At 36.0% G+C, this 14416-nt stretch overlaps 3 protein-coding genes across 3 annotated transcripts; all 3 read right to left on the bottom strand.

The window, feature by feature from the left end:
- Positions 1 to 1875: 1875 nt before the first annotated feature.
- LOC141704417 (protein NRT1/ PTR FAMILY 4.5-like) lies at positions 1876 to 6095 on the bottom strand. The gene is made up of 7 exons (XM_074507654.1): positions 6050 to 6095; positions 5845 to 5960; positions 4435 to 4525; positions 4044 to 4261; positions 3435 to 3857; positions 3163 to 3290; positions 1876 to 2941 (listed from the first exon to the last, which is right to left on the bottom strand). The coding sequence occupies exons 1-7, from the start codon at positions 6093 to 6095 to the stop codon at positions 2035 to 2037; spliced, it is 1929 nt and encodes a 642-aa protein (XP_074363755.1). The 3' UTR covers positions 1876 to 2034.
- Positions 6096 to 7020: 925 nt separating this feature from the next.
- LOC141704416 (protein NRT1/ PTR FAMILY 4.5-like) lies at positions 7021 to 11049 on the bottom strand. The gene is made up of 6 exons (XM_074507653.1): positions 10954 to 11049; positions 9259 to 9349; positions 8937 to 9154; positions 8433 to 8855; positions 8163 to 8290; positions 7021 to 8022 (listed from the first exon to the last, which is right to left on the bottom strand). Exons 1-6 carry the CDS (start codon positions 11047 to 11049, stop codon positions 7095 to 7097), a joined length of 1884 nt encoding a protein of 627 aa, XP_074363754.1. The 3' UTR covers positions 7021 to 7094.
- On the bottom strand, positions 10938 to 14266 carry LOC141704421 (large ribosomal subunit protein uL18c-like). Its single transcript, XM_074507662.1, has 3 exons — positions 14023 to 14266; positions 12486 to 12647; positions 10938 to 11286 (listed from the first exon to the last, which is right to left on the bottom strand). The coding sequence occupies exons 1-3, from the start codon at positions 14215 to 14217 to the stop codon at positions 11137 to 11139; spliced, it is 507 nt and encodes a 168-aa protein (XP_074363763.1). The 5' UTR covers positions 14218 to 14266; the 3' UTR covers positions 10938 to 11136.
- Positions 14267 to 14416: the final 150 nt, after the last annotated feature.

Raw genomic sequence — 14416 nt, 5'->3', positions numbered from 1 at the left:
TAAAACACATAGACAGAACATTTACTTAATAAACTAACAACTTAAAATTAAATTAAAAATATTACATTAAAGATCTTTTTGAGGACAACGTGCACTGCGTCTCGTGTGACCTTGTTGTCCACATTTTTCACAAATTTTACCAGTCTGCGAGTTATCCATTTCTGTGCGAATTCTTTGACTTTTGCTGTGCTTTTTCTTCTTTTTCTTCCTCCAATCCTCATTAGGTACGAGCTTTCCATAACCCTCCCAATTATTTGCTATTGGAAATGTCCAATATGATTGATGCGGTATTGAGAAAAATTCATATTACCACATCTTATATGGTTCAATGTATTGCTTCCAATCTAGGTTACATGTCATACAAGCAGCAACTATATAGCAACTATATGAGAACAAGGAGAGTGATACCTGTGCCATTTTCCACAAGAACAATATCCTTTAGAGAGATCTATATGATGCTTGTTGCCACCTTTCCAAAATCCCTTATCTGTTTTCTATCTTGCAGTAGTCACCTCAAATACCCCTCTTTCTTGATTGTATGGAATAATCTTATGTGCCGATGCCTTTTCTTCAATCTTTTGAAAGAGCTCTCTCGAATTCTTGCAATATACATGACCATTTTGAAGATCGTTCAGTGTTTGAGTTCGTCTTTCAGCAACAAGTTTGACACTCCGATAATATATGTACTCAACCATTGAAGTGAGTGGGAGATGACGAGCGGATCGTAATTGACCATTATATGTTTCAACCATATTTGTTGTTGCTTGACCATATCGATATCCTCCATCATGAGATATAGTCCACATCTCTAGTGGAATGTCTCGTAGCCATTCTTCAGCACTCGAACTAAGGTCTTTGATTTTTTTCATCGCTCTTTCAAATTTCCTCACTTGAGATGTATTTCCAGCCAACCAACATAACAACTTCAAATGTGCACCTGGATTAGCTGAAGAAAAATTCACCTGAATTATTAGTAAAAGCCTCTGTTGTAAACCATGGGGCGGTAGGTACATGTGTTCCGACTGCTGCGATTGGATTGTCTCCTTCTTCACCATCATAACTTGCTGAACCTGAATTGGGATTGTCTCCATCTTCACCATCAGTTTCATCACTTTCAGACTCGTGTGGAGAGATTAAATGATCAGTTTCACTTAAATTGAATACTGCATTTGCTCTTTCCATCATATCTAGAAAACTCTCATTATCCATCTGCAAATTAATTTGCTTTGTTTTTCTATGATTTATTTGTTGTAGATTGGTTTGTATATATAGGCATTTTAGAGATAGGATAAGAGTAATTTTGTTTTGTGTTTTGATTGGTTGTCAAGATTACATTGATATCAACCACAACTTTTAGATATTTTATTAAATTTTAAAGATAAAATATTATCTCAATATCTTCATTTCTATTGGTTGTCGAGATTTCACATTTGATCATATCTGATATCAATAATGTAGTGTGGTTGTCCAAACAAGTTTTTTTTAATTGCTCAAACAAGAAATATGCGAAACAAAATAGAAAAAAAAATATGCATTATATTTAACCAAGTATTAATGAATTATTGTATTTTAATTTTATTTATTATTGAAAATGTTATATCAAAAAATTAATTCAGCATATATATAATTTAATAATAATGTATGATTTATAATTATAACTAAAAGTTAGAAAATATAAAAAGTAGGTTTGGGAAAAGTTGAAAAAAGTAGTTCATTTTGGAAAGAATTGAACAAATTAGATTAGTTTGAGAAAGTGAACAGAAAATAAGGTTAAACGGGGAAAGGCTTCGGTTATGCCTGCATAGCTAACCCCCGGATATTTGCTAACAACAAACCATAAATAACAGTCTTGCTATTCATTTTTGTACCAGTCTATCACTTATTACAGAGTTCTATCCAGTAAAATGAACTATAACAGCCCATAAACACCAAGTACAGTCTAAGGAGGGTGAGACTTTCGACGAGTTCTCCTCTGACCATTCCCTACTTTTACTCCTACAAGTAGTAACCAGCTACCAGATCATTAAAATTTACTTAATCGGTGCCTTCTCCTTGTTTAGTTGGCAATATCAATGGACTCCATCCTGAAGGAGATGTAAGGTTAATAGGAGATCCTGTCAACATCGGCTGGTCAATGACTTCAACTGAAGCGTCTTTCTTGTACTTGTACCAGTTGGCCCAAAATAAATAATTTCCAAAGTTTAGAATACTGAGAATTGCCAAGAACCAGTAAAAAAGTTCAAGATGGTTCTTGTTCAAATCAAGGCCTTCTAGCCACCCTCTCTTGCTGGAAGTATACTTGCCAGTCACTGAATTAATAATTTCCACAAAAACTGTGCTCAAGTAATATCCTATTGAGAGAGAAAGAAATGCAAAAGAAGTGGAGAGTGATTTCATGTCTTTTGGAGCCTCACTATAGAAGAAATCCATCAACCCAACAAATGTAAACATGTCTGCTGTCCCAAATACCCCGTACTGGTATGCGAGCCAGAAGATGCTAATGTGCTTGTCGTGGTTCACAAGTTCATTTCTGCGCTTCACTTCTATAAGCCCGGATATCCCCATAGAAATTGCTGAGAGAACTAGCCCCACACCAATTCTTTGAAGATGGCTTATGCCATTTGGATGACCTGTCAGTTTTTTAAACAAGGGGACAAAGAAAACTTCGTATATCGGTACAAGAATACACATGAATAATAGAGGTATAACAGGAATCGAGGCTGCTGGGATTTCAAAACTCCCAACTTTTCTGTTCATTAGCGTGCCCTGCTGGACGGAAAAAGTTTGGAACTGTGCTAAACATGTGTTGATGAGTGTGGTGCTTAGAAGGATAGGTATCATTCTTGTGAGGATCTTTACTTCTTCAACTTGAGTCACTGTGCATACTTTCCATTTATCAGGCTTGCTGCCTGCAGCAAGAACAGCAGCCTTATCTAGTAACCTGCACAATTAAGTTAAGTTAGTTTTGTTTATATTATTAAATGCAGTTCAATCCTTCGCCAAACAACATAAAATAGTCCATTTCGCCGTCCAACAAATGGACAGATCAATTTATCACTAGCTAATGGTTTGCAGGAAATGGACAGATCATTTTTATCACTAGCTAATTGTTTGCAACTAATGGACAGATCATTTTTATCACTAGCTAATTAAATATCTTACCTAAATTGTTTGCTGTGACGAATGCGTTCTCCATGTGAAGCATGCTCGGGGCTACTGCGCAGCTCATATAACTCTCCAGAATTCTGTGGCAACTGCAATTTCCGGTTCTTTGCAGCAACCACCAAGACCTGCAGAATTTCATAATGTTGAAAGAGTTATAAACAATCAAGGTGATTGATTTTAAACTAGCTTAAAAAGTATCATCAGTTGATGATTTACAAAGTCATGACAATATTTTATCCGAACTCTTGAATAGTTAGCATAAAAAGTACCTGGAAAACTTTCAGAAAGGCACTTTTTCCAGGCACTCGGGTGCGATAAAATGGCTTTCCCAATGCAACAAAAACTAGGCCAACGAATGTACAAATAATGGAGATGATGAAGCTCTTATCATATCCTTTATTTGTGCTTACCCACACTACAAATGTAACTCCTATACAAGCTCCACCAGTTCCAGCAAACAAGTACCAATTAAAGAAACTAGCTATGTGTTTGCTTTCTTTCTCATCATTCTCATCAAACTGATCTGCTCCTAGAGAAGGCACTGATCCTCTAACACCACCTCCTCCCAGCGCCATTAAATAAATAGAGGCATAAAAAAGAAGAGCCTTAGTACCCTTCACACAGCTATACTCCCCACACGCTTCAGGTTGTAATTTAGAATAATGTGATTGGATAATGAGCAACAAATATCCCTGCAATGATGCAAAAACTAACATAGAATTAAACCTGAATGTATAGTGACACTCTTTGTGTTAAGTAATCAGTCGCTCTAAAACTTTAAGGTATTAGAGGAAGACCACAACGGGATCTTATACTCTTTAACACCTGGTAGATGGACGGAAAGAGAAAATTATAATTTAGCGAGAAACATTATTTACCAGTAACTCAATTCCACCAAACAGGAGGCAAGTGTTGAGGCGATTTATGTAACTGTCAGATATTAGGGCTCCGACGAGTGTCAGCAAATACGCAGTGCCCAGGAAGTTGGTGGTGGTGTTTGCTGAGCCGGACAGATCAAAATGTATGACTGTTAAACAATATAGGAACAGGCTCACCAAAATTGCAACAAAGCCAATGTTATCCAGCAACGTTAAAACTGCAATATGCATAAAAGAAATATACATTAAGGCCTGCATGCTTAGTTCCGAAACAGAGCAAAATATGAGCGAAACCTTGTCCCTGACAAGGTAAGAACCCTGAACATCCCGTAAAGGAAGCAAGAGAGTTACTGCTACACCAAGAGGTGCTGGGTTAAGTCTTAGTACTTACCAAGGACAAAAAGGGCGGGTTTATAACCGCCTTGTCTAGGATTATGCAAGGTCTGGTAAGATTGAGCTTCCGCACCTTCAATATTTGGTTCCTGAACATATTCAAATAGTACGTAGTGTATATGTTAAACATGCATAATCATAAATTCAGGTGCTATGTGATGACTGAATGAAACAGATAAGATTACCATGGTTAAGAAAGTGGTGCGGAGCGCCAACTAATTTAGAGATGGCGACTAATATGTAATGAAATGAACAAGTGAGCTTTCTAGTTTAATATATATAGACTCTTGGGGTAAGTTAATATTTTGTTTGGTTGGGGAATTTGTCAACAGAATAAGCATCTAAGAGCTCAACTAACCAACAATGCATGTTACAACAGAACTCTGATAAAACCAGTACTCTACAGTTAAAATTTTGAGATTACAAAACAATTTTTTTTTTTATTTTTGAAAGTCGATCAGCTCGGACTTTAGCCTAGGCCGGGCCTTGGTTGCGGCAGCAAAAGATCAAGTAAAATCCGTCAAATCAATAGGCATTTAGCACCTCTACGAGAAAAACCAGTTTTGACAACAGAAAATCCGTTGGAATATTATGGAAATCCATTGATATTGCAGCATGCCAACGGTGGAAAAAAAAACATTTAATCCTCAACAATTGCTCTAGGTTGACCGATTATTCTAAATAATCTAAAATACAAAATTTAAATATTTAAACATAATTTTCAATAGTGACTTTTCGACCATTTCTTGCTGTAGCAGACTGCATTGTTTAGAGAATTGTAGTATTATTTATGCATTCAGTCAGTTGCAGATAAACCAATACATAGGCTTGTGATGCACAAGACAAAAGCATGGCTTGTTTTGTATAGTATATTGCAAATCAAGTCTGCAATTGCTTTGTATATATGTGTTTTACTTTGGCCAAACAAACAAACAACACAAGGCTGCAATTTGTATACTATAATTACCACCTTTAGCACTGTGTCTTACTCTGCAGCCACAGGATTCTCAGAAAATATTTTCATTACATAGCAAATATCATGAAATATTTGTCCATGTCACAGTTTGAAATGAAATGTGTGCCTTAATATATGTCCTTCTCATCATTCAAAGAAAGTATTCATGTAATTTTTAAATTATGCATACTATTATCTATTATGGTTGCTTTGTCATGTAAAGTGTTGAGACTCTGAGGCTTCTATCAGAGCCTCAAAACTTTCAATCCATATAATGTGCCTACGTATCCCTATTCCCTAGTTTGAGGGAATCGAGTATTGAAGAAAAAAAATTACATCTAATGGAAGTAGTTTCTTAACCGGACGGCCAAAAATTGGTAAAGGCCCCAGAAGACCAGAATATTGGCGGAATATCCACTCATACAAGTCCAATATGATGAAGTCTAGTCATACAGGTCCAAGACTCGGCCTTCCAGTGAGAAGTTGACGGATACAAAACTGATCTGGTATAACGAAGTTAAGACTAACTGCTAATTCTAGAATTAGAAGATCAAAGGGATGTAGACCGGCTAATTTTGGTGCAGAAATATCATTAAAAAGTGATTTAGCTTATTAACAAAAGAAAAACGTGCCCTTCAAAATTTAATTTTGTTGGTACCCCATTGGCGGCCGGTTCTGGATATCTTATTGCGACGCTGCAGCATTTTCCTGATAGACAATATATAATTGACCACAAGTAGGAAACATCTAGACCTTCCAAAAAAGGGACCATAATATCTTTCTCTTAGGTGCAGATCATCGCGTAAATCCTATTGGTTTGGGACCTTACTTCTGAGAGAGACATACTAGGCGTGTTGTGTTTGGCTAATCAATAACAGTAATCACATCACATTAATATAGCCAAAAGAAATGAAAAGATCAATGAATTTGCTCTCGTTTGTCGATTGGAACATCTTGCATGTGTTTGTACCAGTTGGCCCTGAGATTTGGTTTCCAAATTTTAGCATACTGAATATGTTGCTTTTGGGGAGTTTTAGCCTTGGCTAACACATAAACTAATTGTTTTTTCTGGCCTGACATATTTAACCATATGCTTATTTAACACATGAACAAATTTGCACCAACATACAAATCAAACTTATTAGTTGGAATTTTTCAATTAAATATTTTAAACTTTTCTGCTCGGTGTATGTGTTTGTACTCAGTTATATATACGCGTTCTTGATTTTTGTATGGTTGCCCATTTGCTCGTAAATTTCTTAAGGACATGACATGTTGACAATAGTGTCGGTGATACTCTCTGAATGGATAATGTATTGCAAAGATTTTTACAAACAGAGAAGACAAGAACAAAACCAGAATTTTTGTTTCTCTCATAGGGATAATTTTTGAGTGCCTAGCTTATGCCTGCAGAGATGACTAGTGCCAAGTAGACACTGGATATGTGCTAACAACAACCCATACTAGAAAATTTATCCGTCAATTATGAGTTGCAGCAATCTACTTGGAAATCTAATACAACTTTAGATCTTAGTATTCAATTATATACCAGTCTGTAACTGATTACAAAGTTCTATCTTGTAAGATGAACCAACACAGACCAAGAATACCAAGAACATGACACTCGCAAGTATGGTCTGGAGAGGGTGAGATGTACGCGGACCTTACCCTACTTCTACTCCGTGAGGTAGTAATTAACTTGTTCATGTAGAATCAGTCCCTTCCTCCTGTTTAGTTGCAAATATCACTGGACTCCATCCTAAAGGAGATGGAATGTTACTAGGAGTTCCTGCAGTCAGCACGGGCTCATCAATAAGCTCGTTAATAGGCTCGATTGGAACATCTTTCTTGTACTTGTACCAGTTGGCCCAATATACATAATTTCCTAAATTCACAATACTGAGAATTGCCAAGAACCAGTAAAAAAGTTCTACATGGTTCTTGTTCATATCAAGCCCTTCTAGCCATCCCCTCTTGCTGGAAGTATACTTGCCTGTTACTGAATTAATAATTTCCACAAAAACTGTGCTCAAGTAATATCCTATTGAGAGGGAAAGCCATGAAAAAGAAGTGGATAGTGATTTCATGCCTTTCGGAGCCTCACTATAGAAGAATTCCATCAATCCAACAAATGTAAACATGTCTGCTATTCCAAATATCCCGTACTGGTATGAGAGCCAGAAGAGGCTAATGCGCTTGTTGTGGTTTACAAATTCATTTCTTCGTTTCACTTCTACAAGTCCGGCTATCCCCATAGAAATGGCTGAGAGAACTAGTCCAACACCAACTCTTTGGAGATGGCTAATGCCATTTGGATGACCTGTCAGTTTTCTGAACAATGGGACAAATAAAACTTCGTATATGGGTACAAGAATGCACATAAACAATAGAGGAATAACAGGAATTGAGGCTGCCGGGACATCAAAACTGCCAACTTTTGGGTTCATTAGGGTGCCCTGCTGGATGGAAAAAGTTTGCAACTGAGCTAAACATGTGTTCATGAGTGTGGTGCTTAGAAGGATAGGTATCATTCTTGTAAGGATCTTTACTTCTTCAACTTGAGTCACTGTGCATACTTTCCATTTATCAGGCTTGGTGCCTTCAGCAAGAACAGCAGCTTTATCGAGTAACCTGCTCGAATTAATTAAATCAGTTTTGTTTATAATATTAAAAGAAGTTCAAATTTTTTGCCAAAAAAACAAAAGAATGTCCAGTTTACTTTCCAGCAGATGGATAAGTCATTCTTATAACTAGCTAGACAGCTATTTTACCTAAATTGCTTGCTGTGACGAATGCGTTCTCCACGTGAAGCATACTCTTGGATACTTTGCAGTTCATACAACTCTCGAGAATTCTGTGGCAGCTGCAGTTTCCGGTTCTTTGCAGCAACCACTATGACCTGCATGTTTTTGAAAATTTCAATAAGTATTATCAAACCAAGTTAATTTATTTTAAAATATCTAAAAAAACCATTAGTTGATGATAAGAAAGTAATGACAATATTTTATGCCAACTCTTTGAATAGATAGCTTAAAAAGTACCTGTAAAACATTCAAAAGGGCACTTTCTCCAGGAACTCGAATGCGATAAAAAGGCTTTCCCAATGCAACAAAAACTAGACCGACAAATGTACAAACAATGGATATAATGAAGCTCTTATCCCATCCTTTATTTGTGCTTACCCACACTACAACTGTAACTCCAATACAAGCTCCACCAGACACGAAAAACAAGAACCAATTAAAGAAACTGGCTATGTGCTTGCTTTCCTTCGGATCATTCTCATCAAACTGATCTGCTCCTAGAGAAGGCACTGATCCTCTAATCCCACCTCCCCCCAGTGCCAACAAATAGATTGAGGCATAGAACAGTAGAGCTTTAGTACCCTTTACACAGCTATACTCCCCACATGCTTCAGGTTGTAATTTTTCATAATGTGACTGCATTATGATTAACAAGTATCCCTGCAATATTGCAAACACTAATGTCATTCCTTGCAGGAAGGAAAGAAGTAGAAAATGATAAAATTACTGAGCACTACTTACCAGTAACTCGATTCCACCAAATAGGAGGCAAGTGTTGAGGCGATTCATGTAACTATCAGAAACAAGGCCTCCTACTAGTGTCAGCAAAAAAGCAGTGCCCAGGAAGTTGGTGGTAGTGTTTGCAGAGCCGGACAGATCAAAATGTATGACATTTATAAAATATAGAACCGCGCTTACCATGTTTGCAACAAAGCCTATGTTATCCAGCAACATTAGCACTGCAATTTGCATGAAATGAGTTTGATAGGGCCATGCTTAGTTCATGAAACAGCTAAAGCAATACTTGTCCAAATTACAATGAATTATGGGGTTTAGTACTCACCAAATATGAAAAGGGTGGGCTTATAACCACCTTGTCTTGGATTATGCACGGTCCGGAAAGATAGATCTTCCACACCTTCATTATTTGGTTCCTGAAAAATTCAAATAATAATATAAATGTTAAACATGCATAGTTAACTGGTGTTGTTTTTATTTAAAATTTTAAACAGTTGATTGCATCGGTCAAGTCCACGCAAGCGTATATATCCTCACTGAGTACTGCATAGCTGCTACAATGTAGTAAGATACTAAGTGAAACTGATAAGATTACCATTGTTAAAAAACTGTCGAGAGCACGAACTAATTTAGAGATAGAAGTATGTAAATGAAGTGAGGTTTCTAGCTTAATATATAGACATATAGGCTGAGTTAATATTTTGTTTGGTTGAGGAATCTAAGAGGCTTATACTTGCTGCTGAAGATAAAGAGAACAAAGTAAAAAACAGAGATGCAGTCTGACAAAAGAACGAGCGCCAAGGAGCTGAACTAGCCAACAATGCATGTTGCAACAAAAGATCATATTTCTTTTAAAAAAACCTGTAGGTCAAGTTTATGAAATCCCAGTTAGTCAAGGTGCTTAATTGTTTAAGCAGAAGTAACAAAACAGTAAAGACTAGTGGTATTAACGGGTAGGTTCCGCTCGGTTTTTACCGAAAACCGTTACCAAACCGTTGATGTCGGTTCGGTTACTAAAAGACCATATGGTTCATGTGCATGAGCGGTGTATAGTATAGTAGGACACTAGGATTATTTTCATAAGGTGTTGACATAAAAGATCTATGACTGCAACCATGAGCAAAATCCCAGAGTTAACAACAGAAGTTATGTTTCTTATGTGGCTTTTTTGGACCATTTTTTTGCCGAAGCAGACTGCATTATATTATTTATTCAGTCAATTGAAGGTAAACCAAAAGATAGGTATCTCATGCAGGAGACAAAAGAATTGCTTGTTTTGCTTATTGGTATGATTGCAGATCATATAGTGTTGTGGCATTAACTTTGTAATATATGTTTTACTTTGGCAACCTTTGTTTTCTGGGTACAATTTGGGGACATTGTTGCACTAAATCTAGTAACAACATAACAGACTAGCACTATGTCTGCTCCTGCAGCATCAGTATACTTTTTTAAAATTTCACTTAACAACAATATAAATATACAAGTCATAAGAAATATTATTTTGTTATACATTTATTAGACAAAATAAAACGTGGTTGAACAATTTTTTGTGCACTGAAATTGCAGAGAATAGGAAATACTACAAAAAAAAAATAGCCTTCCATTTATGGGCATTTCATCGTTCCATCTCGTCTTCATTCCATTCGCTCACACACGATGGTCTCTTAAAATTGCAGAGAACAGGAAATACAGCAAAATGTAAGAAAAAATTGTCCCTTTCTGCATTATCTTTATTCTTTAGGTATTTTTGGTAAGCAAAGCCATTTTAGAAATTGCCATAAGATATGTTCAAATTGGAAAACCAAATGGGGAGAAGCAAGGAATCGAACATTGACCTTGACGGTCGAGTTCATTGAAACTAATTGTAAGTTATTTTTGCTACATCAATTTCTGTTATTTGCTTCCGGTTCATAAATGTTTTCACCTTATCAAATATCAACATGAACCAAGAAACAACATCAGTCGAGGTTCCCGTAAGACTCAGCAAAGGAAAACATGATATAATAACAAAGTTTACCCTTTTTTCTTCTCTAATTCCAACAGCCAACTTACAGGGGACTTGAAAGCATTCTTCAATTACAACATTTAGCTTATGAGCTGACCCTTCATCCATGCTTCTTTCTACATACAAATTTTCTCATAAAATTTTTTGAAAGGAAAATGAAAGATTCTCAGAAAATTTCAATTAACCACTCAAGTTCTAGAACTGAAGGCCATGTTCCCGGGCAGCATTAGCAAGTGCTTCAATGCGCCCATGGTAAGGGTATCCACCTCGATCAAACGCCACTTTGGTGATCCCTTTGTCAATACAGGACTTGGCTATCGCTTCACCTACTTTTTTTGCTACATCCTGATCAAAAAATAAAATTGCAATGGTTCAGTTTGAGGCTTTTTCGTATTCATGTCATAATACGAAGGTGCAGTTTATTTACAATAATTTAAACATGTAGACAGATTTTTTCTTTATGAATATAAATATGGTGCTTAAAAACTCATCTATAGTGATAGCGAATTTGTGAAGAAAACAAAGTAACTAATAAGTGATTCTAGCCTGAATACATCCAACTGATTAGTAATAATTACCTCACACGTAGTCATTAACAGAAACTCTTGGTTAAATACAAAGATAAGACCCTGTTTAATGTTTTCACCAGGTAGACGTATATAATAATCAGGTTCCTGATATATTATCGAAAATTAGATGTGCCAGATGATGAAGAATTATAAGCAACCTACGTACAATTGTTCCAACATCTCGTGGAAGTGACAAATAGCAGTGTTCCAGAAATCGCTAGGCGTGCCAGGGCGGTGAGGGTACCTTCGAGAGATTAATCGGCAAGTCGGAGATTAATCGGACCGATTAATCGGAACACTAATCGGAAGGATATAAATATTATTTTTAATTTTTATAATTATATAATGATCAACATGTCAAATATTTGTTTGAAAAAAGAAATTAGAATGTTATTAAACAATATCTACACATTTGATATGCGTTATGTACTAATTATTGAGTTTATAATATTAACTATATTTTAATTCACACTTTTAAATTAATTATAATATGTTATTTTTATATTTTAAGTGAGAAAATAAATATTTTAGATTACTTGCTACTTCTTACCAATACTTTATATTATAAATTGACATGATATTGTGTGAAATTATGAAATTAATGATTTAAAATTATAAAAACGTAAAAAATATATATATTTTAATTATTTTCCGCCTAGGGCCGATTTTTGACCGCCTAGCCCGCCTAATCCCGATTTTGACCCGATTTTTTGAAAAAACGCCTAAATCACCGCCTAGGTCCGAGTCGGGGCATTTTACCACCGCCTAGCGCCTACGCGCCGCCTAGACCGATTTTTAGAACACTGCTATATAGCGATCTTAAACAGATATTTGGTCTCATAAAATGTTTAATTTTTTCTGCTAAATTGAATATGTCCAAGTGTTCAACTTCTACATGTGTCCCTTTTAGAGGGTGGAGTGGGGATGGTAGCTGTAAATATACTTTTAAGTTAAGTATCTAATATGTCAACTTACAATAGTTGGACCAGCGCTGAAGTCAAACTCCTCCGAGATGGGTTTCTGCATTGTTGAAGCTGAAGCAAGAGTATGCATCTTTGTGTCGTCTATCACCTGCACATATATATGCTTGTTGGAGCGGAACACACTTAATCTTGGTCTTTCTGTTGTCCCTTCAACCTTCAAGAAAAATATATAGTGACTTTATAGAACTATAAATTTAAATTGTACATTAAACTTGGTCGTTCAAAACCCAGTACATATGCATTATTTCATACTGTTGAGTCATTATACTTTCCCGACTGGGAGCCTTGTGCAGTGGGATTTGACCCTTTTTAGTTGACAGTTATAAACTGAAAATAGATATCTATAATCAACAAAAAACTTAATGAGCTGGTGTTCTATCTGTTCTTGCAAACAATACGCCGATGTGCTATGATGAAGACTCGAGCTGTCGGTTGGGAATTCGAGGTGCCTATCTGGCCATTAGTCTCGTTTTTTTCTATTATTGATGTCCACGATTTAGAATTAAAGAGTATCAGTATATCAGTCTAGTTCAGAAGGCCAAGTAAAAGGATTAGTAACCTAACGAGAATCGGAAACTAAATGCTGGATATCAAACTGATTACCTTTAGTGCCTTACTTTGCTTCAGATATAGAAGTGATTACATTCACAGATACAGAAGAAAACTACCTAGTGGTACTCAAGACATTTTTATTGCCTTCAATTAACAGAAGCAAAATCAAGAGCAGGGCAAAAGATGAGATATTGAAGCGGAGTCAATATAAGAGTATTAGACTATTAGTAATACGGACACAAAGTTAAGCATTAAAAGTTTACCATCAAGACATTAATAAAATAGTGACCCCGGTGTTTCTAATTCTTGGCTACACCTCTGTAGTCATATACACTTAATCTTGGTTGGAAAAAAATTAAGCGGGAGTAAACTGAAATTTGTAATATTACGCAAGTAATTACTAACATGCTTCATTCCTATTTATTTCCTGTCAGACTACATCATAGACAATTTAAACTCTCTTTTTATCTCTTCCCTTTAACATCCTTTCTTTCGCCTCTAACCTTGTCAACATTTTTCCAATCCATCCCTTTTTCATTCCAATTCTCTGACACATGTAGTACTAATCTCCCAATATTGCAAAAACGAGTTATATACTACTTCAAATTTACCAAAAACACAACAATTTACCACCCAAGTTACCGAAAAAGTAAATGCAGCATCATATGGGTAAGTACAAAAGCAAGAATAAGCAAATGAGTAGGCAACTAGGCATAAAATCAAGAATAAGCAAATGGGCAATTACGAATGAAGAATAAGCACATGGGTAGGCACAAAATCAAGAATAAGCAAATTGGGTATGCACAAAATCAAGAATAAGCAAAAGGGTAGGCACAAAATCAAGAATAAGCAAAAGGGTAGGCACAAAATCAAGAATAAGCAAAAGGGTAGGCTCAAAATCAAGAATAAGCAAAAGGGTAATGCACAAAATGCAGATACATAAACCTAAAAGTAGATAAAAAGGAGAAAAAAGGGACCTTCTTGCGGATACGAATGTGACGAGCAACACGATTATCTTGCCTAGTTCTTGCCTTGGCTTCAACAACTAGTGACTGGTAGTGTGGCTTTGGTGCTGATAATAAAGATGGGAGCTTTGGGCGGAGAAATGGGTGGTGTTGAGAGTACGCTGCTGAAGCGCCAGGGAGAAATAATAAGGAAGAAGCTGAAGCCATCTTTACAAAGATAAATTTATCAGTTGTGTCCAGTGTTGTAGATAAGGTGTGTGTTTGTAATTTGTTTATATACCCCATTTATCCAGACTCCTGGAAGTTAAAACTCAGAAAATGTCAATTGTCAAAGCTCATTTACAGATAATTTTTTTAAAATTTAAGAAATAAAAAATGGTAGTAGTTGTTAATTCGTTGTTACGGA

Source organism: Apium graveolens, unplaced genomic scaffold (assembly GCF_009905375.1).
Source record: "Apium graveolens cultivar Ventura unplaced genomic scaffold, ASM990537v1 ctg7811, whole genome shotgun sequence".
Classification (NCBI taxonomy): Eukaryota; Viridiplantae; Streptophyta; class Magnoliopsida; order Apiales; family Apiaceae; genus Apium; species Apium graveolens.
This window is presented reverse-complemented; position numbering and strand designations above follow the sequence as displayed.